The sequence below is a fragment of the Mercenaria mercenaria genome, chromosome 17 (genome assembly GCF_021730395.1).
Source record: "Mercenaria mercenaria strain notata chromosome 17, MADL_Memer_1, whole genome shotgun sequence".
NCBI lineage: Eukaryota > Metazoa > Mollusca > Bivalvia > Venerida > Veneridae > Mercenaria > Mercenaria mercenaria.
The window spans coordinates 15,479,701-15,503,135 of record NC_069377.1 but is presented as its reverse complement, the minus strand read 5'-3'; the positions used below and the strand labels follow the sequence as shown (position 1 = coordinate 15,503,135).

The window sequence follows — 23,435 nt, the reverse complement described above, 5'->3', positions numbered from 1 at the left end:
GTAGACGAAACTATAGGAATGTTGTTCATTATGTAATGCTGTGCATCTGGGATTGTATTTTGGGATTTAATCGCCCCTTCTCCTGTCCTCGCTACAACAGGCCCAAAAGAAAACAACAACAAAAAAAAAAAAAGAAGAAAAAAAAACAGCCGTATTTTATTTAAGTTTTCTTGATGATATTTTATAGTATCCATACCCCCAATACCTTCACGACTCGTACTCCCAACCCACGGTTATATTAAAGTTTACCCAGAGTTGAATTGCAAAAGCCTTGAGTAACAATGACAGAAAGTTGGGTCACCAGTGTCCTGTGAACACACAACCGGTTTGGACTTTGAAATATTAGAACCACATTAGAATATTGTACTTAACTTCTCATAGAGTCACTGATGGTCTGCATCAACATGAAATGGACATGCATACATTATAGATTTGAATCCATGTCCGATTGTTATATCCCCAGGTACAAAGTATATAGGGGGTAGTCCTTAATTTTTGTCCATCCTTCCGCCCGTCATGTCCGCTTCATACCTTGTTAACCGCTGCGAAGATTTTGAAAAAAAAGAAGAAGAAAACTAGCACCAATGAACCTCGTGAATTCGAAGACGGTGTGCATAGCACACAACTCCAAGATAAAGTCACACTTGGAAGTCAAAGCTGTACACAAAGTCATTAACTAAACAAATACAATTAAATTATCATTTCTGGTGCAATATTTATCATGGCAATGAAAAACAACTCGGAACATTTTACAACATATTTATTATACACAATGACAAACACATATTTGATTCATTTGGGGAAGTTGGCAGTTACTTGCGGAGAACAGGTTTGTACTGGTACAGAATCCAGGAACATTGGTTAGGTTAACTGTCCGCCGTTACATGACTGAAATACTGTTGAAAAATGGCGTTAAACCCAAAACAAAGAAACAAACACATATTTGAAGATTTTTTAATTTCTTAACAGTAAAATTGTAATATTTGAAATCAATGGTGTTATTTTCTTATCGCAAAACCAATTTTAATACAAGAGAAATCAATTTTTGCCTGAAAGTTCTATTTGAAAGACAGAAAAGCGCAACAACGACACATTATATTGTTATACACGTTGACGGACATATCTTTTAACTGCCGAGACATTATATTTTGAATTAGGCCTAGGCCTAATTACGTTAAACAAAGTTTTGTGCATTTATCAAATAATCAATCTTTGTGTAGTTTGAAGTCTAATTTACAATGGCTTGGACTTTCATGGAGCTTGTTAACGATAAAAAAAGGTTGACGCTTAGCCAGAGATGTCAATTATGACGTAAAATGTCCACACGACACATTGTTCATTGCTTCTCTGATGATGAAATTCATTATCATTTTTGAATGAAAATAAACGAAGTCTTATTGTGGTTTATTGTCCCACTGACCACGGTTTGTCGTTCAGGTACGCCACCATGTACCCATGCATCTGAACTCTGGGTTATAGTAAATCCGACTATAATTATATAGCTAGCGCATATTGTTCTATTGAAGTTTGATTAACTCGTTAAGCTTTATGAATTTTGATGAAATTCGGAAATTCGGATGAAGAACTACTTGTCAGTAAAAAATTGAAATTATAATTTGTTTGTTAGAAACTGCTTTGTTAAAACAAGCAAGACAGTAGCAAAAGATGTTCCTTGTTGGCCAAGTTATTTTAACTCGAGAATCATTTGAAAGGGTCTAACATTTTTATAATCAGTTGAGAAATAAATTAAAAGAGCAGAACATTGAAATGTTTTGTTTTCAGAGCTGAACGCTAGAAATCACTCATGCCTTTTGTTTTTCGACATAACCGATAAAAATATTCCATTTATAACGATTAAGGTTGCAAGAAAAGCGACGAAGAAAACTCTGTCCAAAACGCCACTAACATCTCGCCACGAAATGTCTCCCGCGTTATTTTCATTCTTCTTGTTATTTATCCGTTCATCTAGAAATGGTTTTCTGATATGCCTCACATTTTCACTGTGCGTTATCGGTGGGTTGGGTTCATTTCCATTCTTATCGCTATTTGTACCTTCATTATTGAAACGGTTGTCTTCGGTCGTGATAGAAGTTGTTCTGCGACAAGTGCACATAACTCTGACAATCAGCTTACAACATTCTGGGACAGCAATGTCGCTTTTCATATAGAAGAGTCGGAGGTTGAAGATAGTTACAACACACATGCAGACGCTTGTTACAAGCGTGAACATGAGGTAGTAACAAAGGATTGCCATCGGCTGAGAGGTTTTAGGAAGATTGTTCACTACCAAGGTCAAAAAGACGGCTAGAGAAAGAAGTACGGTGATAGCGTACGAAACCCTCTCACCGGATTCTGCTGGCAGCATAAAAACTAGGATATTGATTAGGGACATGAAGACGACAGGCAGAATAACATTTACAACTAAAAATGTAGAACGTCTTTTGATAGTGAGTTCAATGGCAACCGCGTCCACCTCGTCTTGATGTCCCCCTGGAAACCGAAGTGGGATCGCCTTTACAAGAAGCCACTCTCCATTCTCGGTGAAATAAGACTTGAAGACAGTGTGTGGCCAAAGATTTAAAGATAACTTGCCAGACGTGAATCCCCAAGACACAAAAAATATGTAACAAACCTGAAAAGAGTATTTGAACATCTTCATACGTGATTGGATCTATTCAAACTAAAATATTCACTTCATATCTTAGCATTTACATGTATCATCGCATTTAAATTATTTGCTTATTCAATATTAATAGGTATATAGTCATCTCATAGTTATCTAAATAGAAATATAAACAAAATAGAAAAAGAAAAAAGTAGTTTACCTGATAGTCAAAAGGATAAAATGTAACATCTGCTGAACAGGATGCTGCGAACACATCTCCGGGAACATAAAAAGCTCTACCATCTGGTCTGTATTCCACCGTCATCCAGTCATCTCCTATATCATCAATTTGATCAAAGGAATTCGAAAGAACTATTGTGGGATGCCATACCTCAGTCAGCGGGATCATCAGAGAGTCTGTGTCGCCATATTTTGAAGATTCCCAAATCAGTCTTTCATCAAACCAACCAAGATACATAAATCCAACAACTGATAGTTTTCCTTCCACTTCATTAAAATCTTGAATAGTCATTAAGTCGAATGAAAAGTTAACACGTATCGGTTTAGACTGATTATTAATAGGTCTCAAACGGTGATTGTAACCACACATAAGGTCCGCCATCAAGGTGTTCGAGTCATTCCAAGAACCTGACTGCACTGGTAAAACAGCAATAAAAAGAATGATCATTCGCGAGAAGAGAAGCATTTTGATTTCGCGAGTTTAAACACCGGCGTGCGTGATATTATCCCTTGCTCGTATTTATTGCTGAGACCAAGTACCAGCAACACTATTCCAGAAAGTCAGGAATCTTGAAAATAGTGTTAACTAGCATTAGTTTTTACTCAAATCTTATAAGAGCGAACGTCGGCTGTTTGATACGTACATTAATCAAGAATGCTCGAAGCAAACTTCTGCAAATGATGTTTTATTATCTACGAATTTCACTTTCCGAAGATTTTTGTTTCATTAATTTTAAAGATGAGCTTAATGCATTTTAATATGGTAATTAAAGTTTCCTTTTTACCATAATGAAATAAAATATCTTTTATGATATATTTTGATTTGATCATGCCAACACAACCACGTGCTCATGTTGCTAGTAAGAACTGTTTTTCACTGTCAGTCCGATTTCAATTTATGTTTATAGATATGTATCAAGGTTAATGATGCGGATATTTTCTCGCAACTTAAAAGCGTTTATAGTTTCCAGAAATTTTCACATAGCTCAAATGCATCATTTATTTCATACAGTAAAAGCGGTTAGTTTTGTTGACTTAAAATTTCGTGTTCTTTTTTTTTTTGCTAAAACGTAGATATTGTTGGCACATATATGTGAAAATTTCAAATTTTAATCATAGGAATAATGTGAATTTTGTTGTTGGTTGTTTTCATGTTACTTATTAATGCAAACAAGAAACTCGCGAAAACTAGGCATCTCGTTTTTGTGTGTGCATATTTCGTCTTTATGAAACGATATTTTTCCCAACTAAAAACATTAACGAAATTACCATATCGTTTTATATGAAAAGAAGATTATCGGTTAGATAGTTATTTTTCTGTGTTGATATAAATATTATTTTCTGATATTATACGAGATAAATAATGTTCCAATCATTAAAAACAAATAGAACTGTAGAATGATTAAACATGTTTTGCAATTTTTGTTCTTAGACCTACTCACATTAATGGCGGTTAATGTAGCGTGTTTTTTTCTTTATTTACACAGGTATTACGAAGAGTAAAATACCGATATTTCAAAACGTTCTTATTAGAGAACTGATTTTGTTTTTTTTACTTTGTTTTAATGATATATATATTCTTGTAGAACAGTTGAATTGCTTGCCGATCAATAGTCAAAACTATTTGTCTGGGCTCAAGATTTATTACATTATCAATTTTGACGGACTTTTTCTTCCAGCCAGGAAACATGTGCTAGATATAGACCCGTGATTTAGCACAAATCAGCGAGTCTTGTAACAATTGGCTATATATCTGTAAAGATCAAATTAACTTTAATTTTAGACAGTCCTTTTTGTATTACACGAATTAAAAAGAATATTATTTGACTTTGAAACACATTTAATTTTTGTAGGTTCCTTGAATGATTTATGTTTGTCAAATTGATCGAAAGTAATGTATCTACTGTATGTTGAAGACTTATGTGTTAACAAATATACTTCATTTTGTTTTATTTGAAAGCTATTCAATATAGGCTAGTCTTTACGTATGTAAGAAGTAGATAATGATCACGAATGACGTTAATACATGTAATAGGTTTAATATTTAAATACAGGATCGGAAAATGAAGAATGATCTGATGTTGAAATATTCCTTTTAATATAATCAGTTTAAAACTGAGCTTTCCGACAACTGTCGTGTCCCCATCAGTAAAGTGTATATTTTTAAGTAAGTAGGATGTAGCTTAATAAGATACATAACAATTTTAGTTATGTGTTAAAATAACTGATAATTATATATTTCAGAATGTGTTTAGTCTGTGTTCCTGTACTGAATATGCATACAATACATTTTTTTGTATTTGCCGAAAATTGTATTTTGAGTCCTGTTGTACTTCAAATCCATTGACAATCCCTGATGTTGTACACAACTAGTGCCGGTATTTCACGAAACAGAACAGTCTGTTCAGTATTTCACGCTCGTCAGTTTTATACATGCATCTTCGGTTTGGATAAAAAGTTATTGTGATTTCTTACCAATCAGATAAAAAAAAATACTAGTTTCTTCTAAATTATCAAAATGAATAAATTACAAACTGTTCTTTTCGGATACTCAAACCCGAAATGCTGACAATATTTACTAAAAATGAAACACTAGAAGCTCACGTGTTTCTGTATTTGTCATTATTTCTGTATTTGTCACCTTAAGTTAATTCGGAGGAAAATCATTGAGGCGGCATTAAACTGTCAAGAGTGGGATTTTATCAAATCGTGACCTATGCGATGTTGGAAATTTATTCAAAACGAAGAGGGATATTTTTTCGGCCGAGTGGTTAAGATCACTGACTTTGGATCACTTTTCCTCACCGCTGTGGGTTCGAAACCTCACTTAGGATGTAGAAGTCTATCATGTGAGGGAGTCATCCAGCTGGCTTACGAAAGGTCTGTGTTTTTGCCCATGCGTTTGCCCGAGATGAAATATTGCACGGAGGGAAACCTTGGATGTTCCCCCGCCATAAGACCTATAATTATTACGGTGTGACGATAGAACCCGACAGAAACAATAACCAGAACAATGACAAAAGTCAATAGGAACAATCAGACGAAGCCGCCCAGAAACGAAACAAGACCTAAAACACTGTTTAGATCAGGAAAACGTAACACAAATGTCCATTGCACAACAAGTACAAAGTAAACAAGTTAGGAAAAACAATAAGTATAACCTTGGAACATTTCATGGAAAGTTCGACAAATATTGTTATTTATATTTATATGTACAAATTCACAAGCAGTAGCCAAACTATTTTTGTTGATATAATGGCTCCTACTTTAAAAGGGACAGCCTTATTACGTACAGAGGATAATTTTCAAGCTGGCAAATGTGTACACTGAGGATACCATGAGAGAATAGGACAAAAAGAACCAGTATGTACACTATATATTTATGTCTATTTCGAGCTTTTTTTTATTTTACTCTAGTCTGTTAAAATATTCCTCATACACACTTCTGTCACTAGTATCCGAATGGTATGCAAGTTAATAGTTTGTTACTCTGTTGTTTTCGTTTGGATGTAGCAAGACGCAGTGGTAAAACAAATAATTTTGATATCGCAGATAAATTTTCTGTTCTAGAAAACTAGCTGATTGCATCTTTTAACCCTAGTAGATACCCGTTCATTTTTTTTATTCTGCATTTGCTGCTCGCGGCAGCGTTTTCTAAAATATGTAGGTTTGTTCGTATTCCAACGGTTGAAACCTTGTTCTTTCTTTAAACATAGTTTTCCGGTATTTAGTGGTATTTGGGGGACAGCGGAACTTGTGACTATTTAACGAGGTAGCGGGGACAACTCTAAATAATTTGCCAGAGGTGGATAGGGCAAGGGCAGCAACATTTTTAAAGTCTTATCAACTATTATATTATTGTTCGATTACCTATCATATTACTTTAATTTCAGAATAACAATGCTGTATAGCTGCAAAGAAGTATAATGTAATTTACAAAGAAATACCATATATATTATATATACATCAAAACATATCGTACTGATATCTTACACAAAATCGAACTGTGTAATTCAATAAAATTGCTCGATTCAGTTTTTATTCTTACTTTCTATTTGTTGTTATATTTTTAAAAACCTATCACATTACTGAACATTTGTGAGCGACCTTGCAACTTTCAGGGAGAATTTTGTCATGATATACGAGAAGAGACACGTTTCCACCAGAGCCGTATATTGTATAGAATTAAACTATGTTACACCTCACATTTTGGTAGTCACTACCAAAATTCGGCCGAGTTTTGGCAGCGACAAAATGCGATGCAAGGGTATATATGATGTGTTAAGGATCATGGAATGGAACGTATTTTTGTAGTTTTTCTACATCAGTGGCTGTGCTCATTTTTATATTACGCACAAAAGAGAGGAATGTCCTATAAAATGGTGTGGGAGGGGGTTCAGAGTTCCCCACCCGAGATATAGTTTTCGTTTAAAAACAACCAAAATATAGATTCCTTAGCGTGTGAAATGGGTCTCAAACGACGCTTCCTATGCAATAACATTGTATTGTTTTGTTGTTGTTATGTGTTAGTGTTGTCGGAGGGATAGTCTACCGAGATTTTTTAAAGCCCGAAAATGTTGAATACTGTAAAACGAAGCATAAATGTGAGAATGGCACGTGGGTACTCCACCCAGATATTTTTCAAAACATCCCACATAAACATAAATGGTGAATTATGTGCGTGTTTTAGGGGTCTTGGTTAAATGTTCCGGTAAAAGAAGATTTTTTTATCTCTTTAAAGGCGAGGGGTTTCGAGAGTCCACCACAGATATTTTTGAAACACAGCCTAAAAGAATCTCAAACAGTCTACACTTACTTATGGGCGTTTGTGAAACCTGTCTCAGGGTCATGCGAATGACGCATCAAATAATTCTAGTGAACAGTTGTGCCAAGTTTCTTTAATATCTCTCGATGTGTTGCACTGACCTCTCTCACATGTGTTCCAATGGTCCTGCTTACTGAATCTAGGACCGTTATATTTTCGAGGGTAACCGGTCTGAGCGACTAAGTTCCATCATGACTCTCTTTGAAGTAATATTGTCCATTCGTCACAAAATATTCTTTTTTTTCTTCAAATTATGAGATTATTATAAATACATTTTTGCGTTGGATGTGTACATATCCAACGGATTTTGGTACTACATTTTTGTAAACCAAATTGCGTTGAGTGTAACGCATTTTGGTAGTGACTACCAAAACTCGGCCGAATGTTGGTAGCGACAACCAAAATGCGTTGCTACCATACTGAGGTGCAACAAAGCTATTTGTTTCTCTTTAGTTTTTGAAAAAAAACAACATTATCATAAAATATAAAAAAAGGATTAAAAACTTACCGTATACGATTTATCATATTCTTGGCTATATCCGGTGCCCGTTTCCCCACCGTGTGTTTGAGACCGCATGGGTTAAGACTTTGGTGAAATTCTACACGTAAACGTAACTTAATATGATACAATCGTATATTACACAGAAGTAATGTAAAGACTTCTAAACATACATTTTTTTTTGCAATTATGTTTGCATAAGCAGTTCGGACAATGATATCCGGAAATCAGTCAACTTATGTACAGTTTTATGTTATTTAGTATTTAAAAAAAAAGAAATTCAGCAAGTATTTCTCGTTCGGCAGAAGCACATTAACATTAACAGAGGGTGACATTTTGCGCTAGAGCGTAAGTACTGGGATCGTTTGCACGAGCCGGACATGGTGTTGAAAAGGGAACGACTAATGCCTAGTTCACATATGGCCTGCAATGCGTCTGCGGAGCCCGTAGACTGCCCGTATCATCCTTTCCGTGCGGCCTCCGTGCTGACATAGGAGGCTGCAGTGCGATTTTTGTACGGATTCATGAGCTCCGCAGCCTCTACGATGTTGTTTAGCGAAAAGTTATACAACTTTGAAAAATTCGTAAGCCCGTAGCCCGTAGACATGTCGCAGCTAGCAAGTCACAATCCCCGCACGGGCATCGTTAGACTGCCCGTATCCTCCTTTCCGTGCGGCCTCCGTGCTGACACAGGAGGCTGCAGTGCGATTTTCGTACGGATTCATGAGCTCCGCAGCCTGTACGATGTTGTTTAGCGAAAAGTTATACAAATTTGAAAAATTCGTAAGCCCGTAGCCCGTAGACATGTCGCAGCTAGCAAGTCACAATCCCCACACGGGCATCGTTAGGAGGCCGCGTGCTGATCGTACAGTCAACTCACAATTTTCCGCACGGATATTGAGCAATGAGCAATCATCGCGTGGCAACCCTGGGGCGGCCGCACCATTCTCGTGCGGTGGCCTTGATATGGGCAAAACATTTTTCAGATGGTTATATATATTGGCCATCTTCATCACGGAAGCCGATTTCCGTGGGAAATTTGAATTTGCGGAGACTGCATGGCAACTGCACTAAAATTGCAATATTTCCGTAGAATCTCCGCGCAGCGTTCGTACGGATTTCTCCCGGCCTTCCTCGTGGCACGATGCTCGTATATAATGTGAAAACATACGCCATACTACGATGCATCCAAAACCGCGAGAAAAATCTTAGACTAATTTATCTCACGGCGCCCGGGTCAAATATGAATTAGGCATTAGCGCTAAAAATAGTTCACCCTCTTGTTATTACGTATGCATGACAGATTACTTACTTACATATTTATGATTCATAAATATTTCAATCACACATTATATCTTAAGGTATTAGCTATTTTAGCTATAAATGCATTTTACCATTTTTTACCAATACATATAACATTTATACAAAAACCATATATATTTAATTCATACATCGGAAACCTACAATCTCAATACAAAGACAATGACCACCGTTTAAATGGATCGCCGCCGTATTGCCGCAATGTTGCAAGGACACGATTTCGCAATTCGGTAAAGATTAAAGATGAATAGTTTCTAAAATATAATTGTTAAGCTATTTGGAAATGTCGTTGTAATTTGTACTACATGTTTGGTACTATTTGTTTTTCTTCAATAAATAACTCAGTCGATAGAAATGTGATTTTATTCTACATCGGTTGAACATTGAATAATTGATTTGCAGCATTTCATAAAAAATTCCCAGTAGGAATTGTAACCTGTTGTAGTTTAATTAGCCATGTTGAACTAGTAATTGGTTACAATTACGGTAAAAAAAGCGGACTTTTTATTCAGCTGAAAAACTAGATAAAGGCTTTTTGAAATAATTGATGAGAAACGGTTTCTTCTATATTTTCCAGTTTCAGTCCTAGTCAGTTTCCAGCAGCGGAAAGCATATCTTCTAAACAGTAATCAAATGCGGAAATATTTCAGTTTTAATTTGTCCATGTTAATCACTATATATTTTTATCAGGTACCAAAACTTAATAACTAAAGAGATAAATTGATGCACTGAAATTGTTTAATAAAACATCTCTTCATGGGTTCATAACAAAGATCCGCGAGAGTGGATCCGTAAATGTTTTTTGCTTTAAATATTATTCAAAGGGATTTAAAAACTCTAAAACATTTATTGACCTGACATCTCGGTCAATTTTAAATGTTTATACTTGTTTTTGAACTTAACCAATTCTAATCACCCATTTTCACGAAGTACGTCATTTTCCTTTCAATTGATAAATATTTTTTCCAATTATTATCCTCTTCGCAGAGTAATGAAACCAATAATTATATTTCATACAATCAAAATATTCATTCAGAAGACCATTTCAATAATATTTTCTTTCTTTTTCTCTAACAATATGAGTAAAGTTATTAGATCTTGTTTTGTATTCGGACATTTGAAAGCGTATTCAAAAGTAAAGAGAGTGTCAGATTTGTTGTTGCAAAATTGCTTCCACTGGAGGTACTTGCAAAATTATCTCATAACTATTTAAACATTTTTTTTTTGTGGATTTTAAATTTTAATCACTGAAAGATATGTTTCGATACTTTTTTTAAAAAGAAATAATAAACAGTAAATAAAAATATTCTGGTTAAAAAGAATTTATTTGAAAGAAAAAAAACCAAACGAAACAGGGAAATTTAGTTTGAAAACAGTTAAAGTTATGCTTAAGTTCGGCACAATGGGGCCAGCTGTAGCCTTCCCTTTCGTACTACTGTTGGTGTATTTGTGCAGCAATTCATATTGTGCGACATACGACGATTCTGTGAACTTGATGGATAAAGTGCTAGATGGGTACGTTTCCCGGCAGCGCCCTGTTTTAGATCAATCACATGGCATCGTCGTTTCGCTGGGGTTTTACTTGCTAACGATTCAAGACTTCGACGAGGTGGCGGAAAAGTTTTCTGCATACGGTCTTCTGTATATTACATGGAGTGATCAAGTGATCACATGGGATCCCAAAGATTATGGAGGGGCATATTCGGCGCTATTCAAATTATCAGATGTATGGTATCCGAAACTTGTGCTTACAAATCCGTATTCAAAACTGTCAGATCTCGGAGATGATTGGATGATTGTTCGCATATATAATTCCGGATACACATCATTTGTGCCCGGTGCAGTGTTTGATACCTCATGCAGTGCTGACGTCACATACTATCCATTTGATACACAGGTAAGAAACAACTGCGTATTTTCAAGTTAGAATTAAAAAAGTACGAAGTTTGCTAACTTAGCTGAAGTGTTGACAGGTGATATTTGACATAAAAATAGACGCAGCAGCGTATAATTTCAAAATGACCAAATATACGTATCACAAATTCTGCAAACACTAAAGATAAAGAAAAAAAGTACGGTCCGTTTTCACGCGACTATTCATTACATGTTTATAAGAAAATAGAAATAAAACATGAAAGTTATAATTTCTGGAAAAATATAAACCCGAACTATTGGGATATTCCCATAACCATTGAAAGTAAAACAAAATTAAAAATAATTATAACGATTTCATGTACAGAATCGTTTGTATCATTTTGAAGAAATCGTGGCCGGCTCTTCATGTTACAGTCAAGACTCAAAAAATCGTATTTATAAAGGATATTGTTATCAAAACTTACATCAGCCCACTAAACAATATGATATTCCTTATATATATTTATACAGACGTGTGCGTTGGATTTCAACGTATGGGGATATGTTGGAACAGAAGTGTACTTGATTCCTTTTTTGGACGAAGTGGACACAACCTCCTTTACTGAGAATGGGGAGTGGGCCTTGGACTCAACCAGTGTAACCAGAATTCCTGGAGGTCTTTCCACGTCGGACACGATTCGTTTTAGTTTTTCAATTAAACGCAAATCCACGTTTCTTATAATAAACGTGATTCTCCCAATCGTATTCATGGCCGTAATAAATATGCTAGTATTTTTGTTACCCGCTGAATCGGGAGAGAGACTTTCTTATTCCGTCACCGTTCTGCTTGCTCTTGCGGTCTTTATGACGCTTGTTGGAGACAATTTACCGAAAACGTCAGAACCAATGCCAGTACTTAGCTACTATCTGATGATTCTATTAATTTTAAGCACGCTTATGACGGTGACAACAATATTCAATTTGAATATATACTTCAAGAAAGGCCAGGTACCAGCTTGTTGGAGACGGTTATACAGAATCATATTCTGTTTTCCATGCAGATTCAGGAAGAAGAAAATTCACAAAAACAACAAAGTATATCCGAACGACTGTATCAATGACAGTAAAACCCCAATTGAAACTGTAGATATCTCGGATAGAGAGGAACCTGAACCGGAAATCACATGGCAAGACCTTAGTGTCGCCGTTGATTGGATTGCTTTGGCAGTTTTCTTTGTTGGAACAATAATTGTCAACGCCGTATTCCTTGTGATTCTAGCGAAAAATAAAGATGTCGCTTTTAACTAGTTGGGTAATAGCATGGTCAAAATAAATGAGATCTTACGGCTGTAACTGAAACTCGAAGAGAAGCCAATATAACAATCAATGAATCTTAAAACTTGTCGTCTCCATTTGTGAAATACCATCCACAGTAATTAAAGACGCGAAACATACCACGACATCTGCGTAAGAAATAACAACGATGTTTTTTATGTAATGAAATCCTTTAATTATCATAGTTGATAAGATCATGCTACGAAACATTTGCACTTTGCACGGCTCCAAGCCATATATTGTTTTGGGTTATTTTGCATGTTTTATGTTTGGCTATTATCATATTCGCCAGGAGAAAAAAATATTGACTGAAGCGATGAAGAAATGTAAACTGCCAAATGGTTATCGCCGCAATTTTCTGTGCATAAGTTGTATGTCAGTCAGACACGTAGATTTTCAATAGTATTATTTCGTTAACAAAATGCTTCATTAATAAATTTTGCAAGATTATACAAACATCTTTTACTAGAAGATGACATCAATGCATCAAACTTTTTCACAGTAGGCCATGAGCATCGGCCCAAGTATTTGGATCTGATACAACTATAACGTAAACAATGTAATATGAAATGATATTCTGACTCAATGGCATTTTGATCAATCTGTTATCCCTTTCTACGTTAGCATATCTTCTTAATTCTATTTCTAAACTTTGTGGACATAATCGTAAACTAGTTAGTTGTTTTCTTGGATTGTCATTTGATACCACATCTAAATACTTTTCAAAACAAAATTCATTTTTATATCTACAATAATTATCTAAATTTGAAATGGTATTACTATTAACAGTTCACTCTCGGACATATTGATCCCCTATTCTTGTTTTTAATACATTTTAATAATTCAAACTAGTATCAAAGAACAATATGATATCCGAATATCCGAGGTGGTCTATGATAGAATTTATTCTGCTAACCCATCAATCAATGGAAAGTTAACATTATTAGATTCTGTAAATAGGTAATTTTTTTTTTATTAGTTTTAATCAGAACTTAACAGGTCTTTTTATTACTAATAGTTGACAAATGCACGCGTTCAAGTTCGCTATATACAGTATAGGTAGGAGTTTGCCTTTTGACACCTAGTATGCACTTACTTAAACGAATGTGTGGTTTATCTACATCTTTGTAATTATAAACACTCAATAGTTCGCATTCATATGTTAAGGTAGGAACAAATGATAGCTTGGTTCTAATATCAATACTGACATCAAAAGCATTATGGGTTTTATATGCTCCAAGGGTTTGCCATACTACCAGTGCAAGTGAATTTAATTCCAACATATACAAAATTATATACAATTTCAATTTTTTCAATGTCTATATGAAAGTCAGGATAAACATTTTGCTTCTTTTTTTCAAACACACATATTTTCGTTTTACTAACATTGATTTTAAGAATAATGATGTATAGTATCTATTTGTGACTGCAGACTATAAAAGTTTTATATCGGATAGAAATTCAACGATTTCGACAAACGTATTACCGTTAAGTTTGACAACGGCCAATGACATTTAATTTTGAATTCTCGTCTAAATACACAATTATTTTTGTATATATATTTGGTCAGGTTTTATACATTTGATGAAGATTTTCTGCATTTGATGTCAATATCTAATCATAATATATTTTAGTGAGCACATATTATATTTTAGATACTTATACAAGTAAATATTCGAAGTAGGTGTGCTTTTATGTAAATATAACAAAATATAACAAAGCTACTTTTTAGATATAAATATTTATACAATGTGTTACACCGAATAATGGTACCTCTATTTCTAATTTATACCCCGTTTCAGTAAATATTTTCAAAGAAGACAACAAAGGACGCAGTTTAACATAGCGTAGTATAATCCAATACAAAACTTAGACGAGGTTGGTTGGTTAATATGAATTTTATCAAAGAGAACTCGAATTGTATAATTCAATTTCAAGCACAAATATCATCACAGAGTTAGATTTTACTAAAATTGAACCAGAAAAAATTAAATATTACGTATTCACTGACACTGTTGAAAAGGTAATATGGTGTTAATTAGTTTAGTAAATTAAATTATGAACTACAATGACTGTCTCCGACACGTAAGTAAAGACACATCATACTACTGGCTTCTTTTGTCACCCAACAACCATTTTTGTAAAAAATATTTTATTAACAGTCTGAAATGAACAAATTCATTCTACTAAAGAAAGACAGTGTACTGTTCATTAAAATCAGGTTAAAGGGTAAAATATATATATAAAAAACTTACCAATATAAGTAAAAATGACAATCATACTGTATCAAAGCACGGTCTTCTCTATATATTGTTTATAAAATGATCAAAGTGAAGTTGTATCTTCTTGGCATGACATGGGACTAGGCAATATGAAGATCTCATCTGAAATAGAATGGTATGTAATGTGAACCAAGTGAGCCGTGCCACAAGAAAACCAACATAGTGGGTTTGCGACCAGCATGGATCCAGACCAGACTGCGCGGATGCGTCAGGATCCATCCATGCTGTTCGCTATCAGTTTCTCCAATTGCATTAGGCTTTGAAAGCGAACAGCATGGATCCTGACCAGACTGCGCGGATGCACAGGCTGGTCTGGATCCATGCTGGTCGCAAACCCACTATGTTGGTTTTCTCTTGGCACGGCCCAAGTACATTAGAAGTAACAGCAATTAGTTATGAAAAGTGATATTGTTTTAATACTGTTGTAAAGACATAAAGTCACATATACTAGTGGCTACTTTTTACTTGTCAATCTTTAAGTCTTTTTAGTCTTCACAGTTTATAACCATCTTTGTTTCAGGAAAAGTGTTTTTCACATAAAAAGACACCAAAATGAGTAAAATTGAGAATGTTAAGATAACGATACCAGTTTTTTTTTTCATTGTCCTATATTAACATTACAATCAAAATGGTGCAAAGGATCTGAAAACAAGTCTTGATTGAAAACTTATACTAATACATTGTCTTATAATAGTTAATTTTACTGAACAAAAGACCTTACTCATGGCAATTATCTGCGGTAAATGACGTTCTAATTTTCTCTACTTATTTTTTTTCAATCTCAATCAGTATTGATTACTCAAAACAGTCTGTTTGCATTTCTGTCATTTTCTATTAGTTTACATATTTTTTTCATTATCATTACTTTTTGTTCTTGGGTATTGAGACCATTGATTATATTTCATACGGGCAAAACGTTCATTCAGCGGAAGACCATTAAAATTAATATTTTCTTTATTTTCCATTGGACTGTAACAAATATTGAGGAGGAGTAACCAATTGTTTGTGATCTGATATTTGTATAACGTATTTAAAAACCATACCCAGTTAAAGACAATGTTAGATTTGTAAACCGCTTTCTGTACTTGCAAAATCATTAGATAGGCTGATAAAACATTTCAAAATAATTTTCAATTGTCAATTTTACTTTGAAGGATGGTTTGCTAGTATATAATTTACGGAAAAATATAAATACATTTTGGATAAAACTTTAGATCCGACTAAAAGAAAGTCAGAAAGTCAGTGCAGTTTGACAAGCAAACTGACTGCAATTACGGTCGGCACAATGAGGTCAGCTGTAGCCTTCACATTCGTTCTACTGTTGATGTATTTGTCCGGTAATTCATACTGTGCGACATACGACGATTCTGTGAACTTGATGGATAAAGTGCTAGATGGGTACGACGCTCGGCAGCGCCCTGTTTTAGATCAATCACATGGCATCGTCGTTTCGATGGGGTTTTACTTGCTAACGATTCAAGACTTCGACGAGGTGGCGGAAAAGTTTTCTGCATACGGTCTTCTGTATATGACATGGAGTGATCAAGTGATCACTTGGGATCCCAAAGATTATGGAGACGCACATTCGGCGCTGTTCAAGTTATCAGATGTATGGTATCCGAAACTTGTACTTACAAATCCGTATTCAAAACTGTCTGATCTCGGAGATGATTGGATGATTGTTCGCATATATAATTCCGGATACACATCATTTGTGCCCGGTGCAGTGTTTGATGCCTCATGCAGTGTTGACGTCACTTACTACCCATTTGATACACAGGTAAGTAATAGCAGAGCTAGCGGCGCCGCGAAGCGGCGCCGATAGCGTCGCATTACGGTTAAACGTGTGAAAAACAAAATGAATAAAACTGTGTAAAGAATTACTATCGAGTTGAAAATTCGTGGTACTTTTTTGGAATCGGTGTTGTTCGGGTTTCTTCCAGCACACAATGCTCATAGTAATTAATCAGTAAGACGTCAGTAGACGCTTGCTGTTTACGGTTGACAAAAGCGTTTCGCTTACTGCTTTGAACGTTGAATAAAAATGTAAATGAGCGTCTGATAATAAGAATTTAGTGCTAAATACATTTTCTACGAAGAAAAAAAGATAAAATACAATATTTTCAATGCGAAACGATTTTCGTCACGCTTCCATAACTGAAATTTATCATATATACTTATATTTGAGTTGATTATGTCATACTTCCACATTGGTGCAGTGGTTAGCGAGTTCGCGTTGTTAACCAGAGGTCGGGAGTTCGATTCACACCAAATGCATTTTTTTTAATTTGTTTTTTTTTTATTTCATTTTTTTTTTGTATTTATTCATTTATTATGAGTTTTGAAAGCATTGTAAAAAATAAAGTCATTCATGTGAAATTTAACAAGTGTTTTGTTAGTGGTGTCAGGTTCCAATATACTGTCTGTAGATAAAACTTTAAAAAAGGTTCCTACTACCATTCATATTCTATACCAGTAGTGCTAAAAGATTAACCATAAAATGTCATAGACGGTTAACTTAGCAGTTCAGTAAATAAAACAGGAGTTTTCGAGAATTTCGGCAAACAGTGATTTTCTCTGGGTAAAATTCTCATCACTGACTTTTAAAGATGGCTAGTCTTTTGGATTTTAAACAAGTTTTTTACATGTAGATGATTTTCATTTTCCCATACCAGACGTCTATTATAGCAGTATATTTGAGTTAAAGTTGGACACATTCTTCCTTCTAAAAAGAACCGTAACTTTCTTTAGTTCGTATATAGCATATTTGTAGAGTTTTCGCATGTCAAGATTTAGTTTTAATGCATTCTAAGACATTCATTCAGAAATCATTAATTATCATCAATTCTTAAAATTTTAATAGATCTTAATGGACATAAACTTCCTAAAACGGATCCAGATAATTCCAGCAGCACTCCTTTAATTTTCAAGGGGCACTGGTGATTTTTCAAGGGAGCTCTGCCTTCTAGGTAGCACCTAAGTTCATATTAACTAAGTGTAATCAGTAAGAAAAACATACATTATTCTTTTAAAAAGCGACGTTTTCGATTCAATTACGTAGTCAACGTGTATTTTCAAATAAAATTTGTTTATGCGCAGAGGATATCCGGCTCTTGGGTAACGGTTTCAAAGACAAGTACCCGATTTCCGGGTATTCCCGTCCGTACCTTCAACCGATAATTAGTTCTTTTTTTATATGATGGATAAAATGTCGTCTCGTTTGTTGTGTTGCTTTTTTACTAGGGAACAGTACTGTTAAAACAAGAAATGAAAGATCAACGATCAAAGTATTTGAAATCAACGTACTAAGTTATTGTTTAAGAAATAATTTCTCTCATTTAGTGATTTGTCGCTGAATAAATCATTGTTTGGAGTTCAGATGCGAAGGAATTATATCACGAGGGCGCAGCCCGAGTGATATAATAATACGCGTCTGAACGACAATCATTTTATTTAAGAGCAAATCTCTAAATGAGATATATTATTTCGATTCTAACACGTTACCAAGGACTTTAAAGTACATCCTTGACGGCATTCATTAAACATTTGCCCATTTTCAATCGGTTTCTTTTCCAGCGCGCCGCTATGCCGTTTGACGCTATGACGTAATAATTGTGACGTCAGAACAGTGAATTGTTGTATAATAATTCACTGTTTTCAGCCTTCTTTGTTTAATAGGAAAATGAATCGGATCGTGTTAGAATTGAGTGTTATCACATGTTTGACGTCGCGGGAGTGTAATAAAGCCATTAAATAAAAATGATAATACAGTATACACTAGTGTAATAAAGCTTTAATATAGGTGACGTTGGTCAAATTGACTAAGTCTTGTTTATATAGTAAAAGAAAGTAGAATTCTTGATGTTTCAAAAGGAAAGGCTTACATGTGATGAAAAGAATATTACATTTGTGACTTTCCACATTGAATTTATTAACTCGTTGAATAAATTTGATAAAATCCTCGACAGAGCCTCGTATTTTATTATTTCATTCAACGAGTTTAATAAATTCAATCTGAAAAGACACTCATGTAATACCCTCTTTTTAAAAAGAAGGCTGTTTTTAGCCTATGTCAATTACCTTCAAACACTGCTCACTCCCATAATATTTTGCGTGTAGTGTTTTGCTAAAAAGTGCATGTAAAAAACTCATAATGTGGAAGTCGCTATTTGAATTTCTGTAAGAATGAGAAGAAAAGGGGTATCAGAGACGTTACAGCAGTCGTGCTTACCACATGTTAATAAATAACTAGAAAAATAATGCATCAAAATTCATGATTTCCTTGAGAGAATGAACTATAAATGAGCCGCATCATAAGAAAACCAACAAAGTGCATTTGCGACCAGCATGGATCCAGACCAGCCTGCACATTTGCGCAGTCTGGTCAGGATAAATGCTGTTCACTTTCAAAGCCTATTGCAATTAGAGAAACCGTTAGCGAACAGCATGGATCCTGACCAGATTGCGCGGATGCGCAGGCTGGTCTGGATCCACACTGGTCGCAAATGCACTATGTTGGCTTTCTCATGGTGCGGCTCAAATAATCTTACAAAAAATGAAAATTATCTTAAATATAATAATTTTATGTTTTGTGTCAGTTTTGCAGTTTTACATAACCAAGCGTGCATTTATGAACAGATAACATCTGTTCCATACTTTAAGCCAGTATTTCAACATGATGTTGTACTTAATCAGTCACTACTTTAAGCCAGTATTTCAACATGATGTTGTACTTAATCAGTCACTACTTTCAGCCAGTTTTTCAACATGATGTTGTACTTAATCAGTCACTACTTTAAGCCAGTATTTCAACATGATGTTGTAGTCAGGGTTGTAGTAATGCTAATGCTAATGCTAATGCATTAATAATGCATTATTTTTTTTCAAATAATGCCAAGTAATGATTAATGCCACAATTTAAGCATTACAAATAATGCTAATTTAATGCCAAAGTTAGTAATGCTAATGCTAATGCTTAGCATTACTTAGGCATTATTTTCTGTATCACTGGAAATCCCAGGTTCAAGTTAACTTGGTGTGAACCAGATCAGATCCAGAGATATACCACAAACCTCAATCTGAAGGACATATAACACAGTCCAAATGTTCAGGTATGCACAATATTCTGCCTAAATACTGATAAAATTTAAATCATATATGGGCTATCTAGTTATGAAACATTTTTGAACATACAATTTTACTTAAAACACTAGCACTATTTGTTTGTAACCAATTAAATTTTCAATAACATTCACATTGTATCTAATGCAAATTAATGCATTGAACTATACATTTAAAATCTGGGACAGCTCCAAAGCGCAAATTCATAATAACAATTAAAGTGTGACATAATTAGTTTTGTCAACCAAAATATCAAACAGAATCTATTATTATCTTTTAACACCTTTTTATCAATTAACAGTATGCCACTGATAGTGATGTTAAAGACATTTAGCCAGCTAGCTTTTACATGTCATGTCAAATTAGGCTGTTAGGGAGTCATTAAACAGGTACTTGACTTTCAACATAAGTGTCTTTTATAAAGTAATGGTAATGGTAAAAGAAATATTCAGATATAATATAAGAAAGTCATGCATGTATTTAACTATAGATTACCTAGGTAAATACTGTAAAACTGACTAAACGCTCAAATCTTTGAGCAGCTCATGTTCATAAAATGTAACAGTGATAAACTATAATACATTAACAATATCAAGCACTGGAGACATAGACAGATACAAAAATACTGAAGAATTTAAATGCTGTGTGTCTTATGGTGCTGTTGGATCATTTCAAGTATTTCATACAAATTATATATAATCCCTAGTTGGTAGATTTGATTCATTACAATTGATTGTCATGTGTTGCTGCTATGAAATAAACAACTAAAATGATTAAATGAAAAACAAACAACAAACAAATAATGATTCGATTATAACATGCAATGATTCACAAAAAGTAATGCTAATGCTAATGCTAATGCACCCTATGTAATGCTAATTTAATGCATTATTTTGACAAAAATGAGTAATGCTAATGCTAATTTAATGCCTATTTTTTCTAAGTAATGCTAATTTAATGCATTACTTTTGCAAGTAATTATTAACAACCCTGGTTGTAGTACTTAATCAGTCACTACTTTAAGCCAGTATTTCAACATGATGTTGTACTTAATCAGTCACTACTTTAAGCCAGTATTTCAACATGATGTTGTACTTAATCAGTCACTACTTTAAGCCAGTTTTTCAACATGATGTACTTGAGGCATCCGATCCGCAAATAGTTAACATTTCGATGTCTGGTGACCCCATGTGTTTTTGGGTATCATTCGAAAGGGGTGTCTCCTGAACAAGAATTAGTAAATAAAATGAACATAAACAATATGCACGAATCACTACAGTCATGTTTTTGACTGCGAAATGACAAATCTTACACCACTGTAATAACTGGATTTCTGTTGAAGTATCATTGAAAACTATAAAAGTAAAAAATAAAAATTGTATTACATAATTTGTCATGTAATTTATATATTCTTTTTCAGTAGGCAGTACACTTCCAAATGATACAAAAAATTACATGAGGTGACCAGGCATAAATATTTGATATATTTTAATAGCACTGTTATAAAGAACATGCTTATTTGTGGACCAGATACCTTAACTAGTTCACTGAAGTTTAAACATTATCCTTTTTATATCTGATTGTTTACAGGACCTTTCTAACAGCGTCAATTTCTATTCTTGATTTACAAAAGCTATAAACAAACGTGTTTTTTTCGTAAAAACCTGTTCTATGTATTTGATTTTGTAAATGATTGCTATTGTAACCTGCTGACTTTAGCAACTTGATAATTGTTGAAAGAGGATATGAAGTGAAAACCAACAGCAACAACTAAATAATATTATTTTCTTATTTATTTCTACAGACGTGTTCGTTGGCTTTCAATACGTGGGGATATGTTGGAACGGAAGTGTACTTGATTCCTTTTATGGAGGAGGTGGACACTACCCACTTTACTAAGAACGGGGAGTGGACCCTGAACTCAACCAGTGTAACCAGAATTCCTGGCGGTCTTTATACGTCGGACACGATTTATTTTAATTTTTCAATAAAACGCAAGCCCATGTTCCTTATTATTAACGTGATTCTCCCAATCATCTTCATGGCCGTAATAAATATGCTAGTATTTTTGTTACCCGCTGAATCGGGAGAGAGAGTTTCTTATTCCGTCACCGTTCTGCTTGCTCTTGCGGTCTTTATGACTCTTGTTGGAGACAATTTACCGAAAACGTCAGAACCAATGCCAGTACTAAGCTACTATCTTATGATTCTACTGGCTCTCAGCACGCTTATGACGGTGACAACTATATTAAATTTGAGACTGTGCTTCAAGAAAGGCCAAGTACCAGCTTGTGTGCGAAGTTTGTATAGAATTTTGTACTGCTTCCCGTGCAGATTCCGGAAGAAGAAATTTCTCAAAATCAATCAAGTATACCCGATCGACGGTAAGAACAAAAACAAAATTCCAGTTGTAACTGTTGATAATTCAGCCAAAGACGAACCAGAAATTACGTGGCAAGACATTAGCGTCGCCGTTGACTGGGTTGCTTTGGTAGTTTTCCTTCTTGGAACAATAATTGTCAACGCTGTATTTCTTGTGATTCTAGCGGAAAATAAAGATGTCGCTTTTAACAAAAATTAGAGGGTTGCAGCAATGTCAAAACATAGTTTACGACCTTACCCTTTTGTAATGATGTTAAAAGTCTTATGTATAAATCACATTGATCTTAATTGTAGAGTGACCTTTAATGACCTTTAAATAACTTATCATGTCGTTCATGACATTGCTTTACAATTATAAATAATGCAAAATAACACGTGACATCTACAACATAAAAATGACTGATTTTAGAACTAATTTTCGATTTCGAAATTATTAAACAACTAAGTTGTGTAACAAGATTGTGCTACAGAAATTGTACACATTTTTGATCACTTTACATCGTCAGTCAGCTGATCGTAAGAATTACCGTGATTACACTACTGAAATGATGTGTTATAATTATTATGTTCGAAATGATTTCATTTATAAGTACGCAAGTTATCTTAAAGTAAGTTATAATGAAATAAATACTGCGAGTGTTTATTTTTATATATACATGTGACTTTGGTCAAAACCCCTAAATTATCAGAAGAAATGAACATTCAAAAAGTGGATTAAAATAACAGAAAATTAGTTTTAAGGTGTTTTCTTTATTGTTTATAGTTGGTACATTTTGGAAAGAATTTAGATATGCTACAAACTGACTTCGAGGTTACAGCTAATAGGTGCCCATGCTTGTTTTGAAATTATCAGAATTAAATACACAAATTAAATCCGCTTTTTAGCCTATGTGAATAATGCATGCATACTTATTAGAATGAACAAGTGAATGAAGTATTGCCATGCAATACAAAGTCTTCTACTCGAAGGCA

At 34.3% G+C, this 23,435-nt stretch overlaps 3 protein-coding genes across 3 annotated transcripts; 2 read left to right on the top strand and 1 right to left on the bottom strand.

Moving 5' to 3' along the window:
- Positions 1-733: 733 nt before the first annotated feature.
- On the bottom strand, positions 734-3,699 carry LOC128550159 (acetylcholine receptor subunit beta-like 1). Its single transcript, XM_053528615.1, has 2 exons — positions 2,826-3,699; positions 734-2,632 (listed from the first exon to the last, which is right to left on the bottom strand). The coding sequence occupies exons 1-2, from the start codon at positions 3,309-3,311 to the stop codon at positions 1,799-1,801; spliced, it is 1,320 nt and encodes a 439-aa protein (XP_053384590.1). The 5' UTR covers positions 3,312-3,699; the 3' UTR covers positions 734-1,798.
- A 6,967-nt stretch (positions 3,700-10,666) lies between these two features.
- Positions 10,667-15,084, top strand: LOC128550316 (neuronal acetylcholine receptor subunit beta-3-like). The gene is made up of 2 exons (XM_053529138.1): positions 10,667-11,386; positions 11,875-15,084. The coding sequence occupies exons 1-2, from the start codon at positions 10,874-10,876 to the stop codon at positions 12,649-12,651; spliced, it is 1,290 nt and encodes a 429-aa protein (XP_053385113.1). The 5' UTR covers positions 10,667-10,873; the 3' UTR covers positions 12,652-15,084.
- Positions 15,085-15,985: 901 nt separating this feature from the next.
- Positions 15,986-23,197, top strand: LOC128550315 (acetylcholine receptor subunit alpha-like). The gene is made up of 2 exons (XM_053529137.1): positions 15,986-16,740; positions 21,886-23,197. The coding sequence occupies exons 1-2, from the start codon at positions 16,246-16,248 to the stop codon at positions 22,660-22,662; spliced, it is 1,272 nt and encodes a 423-aa protein (XP_053385112.1). The 5' UTR covers positions 15,986-16,245; the 3' UTR covers positions 22,663-23,197.
- The last annotated feature ends 238 nt before the right edge of the window (positions 23,198-23,435 follow it).

Excerpts from the sequence above, each read along its gene's own strand:
- LOC128550316 (XM_053529138.1), top strand. The coding sequence starts at position 10,874 with ATGCTTAAGTTCGGCACAATGGGGCCAGCTGTAGCCTTCCCTTTCGTA. Across the intron at positions 11,387-11,874 it reads ACTATCCATTTGATACACAG|ACGTGTGCGTTGGATTTCAA; the intron begins GTAAGAAACAAC and ends ATATTTATACAG.
- LOC128550315 (XM_053529137.1), top strand. The coding sequence starts at position 16,246 with ATGAGGTCAGCTGTAGCCTTCACATTCGTTCTACTGTTGATGTATTTG. Across the intron at positions 16,741-21,885 it reads ACTACCCATTTGATACACAG|ACGTGTTCGTTGGCTTTCAA; the intron begins GTAAGTAATAGC and ends TTATTTCTACAG.
- LOC128550159 (XM_053528615.1), bottom strand. The coding sequence starts at position 3,311 with ATGCTTCTCTTCTCGCGAATGATCATTCTTTTTATTGCTGTTTTACCA. Across the intron at positions 2,633-2,825 it reads TTTATCCTTTTGACTATCAG|GTTTGTTACATATTTTTTGT; the intron begins GTAAACTACTTT and ends TACTCTTTTCAG.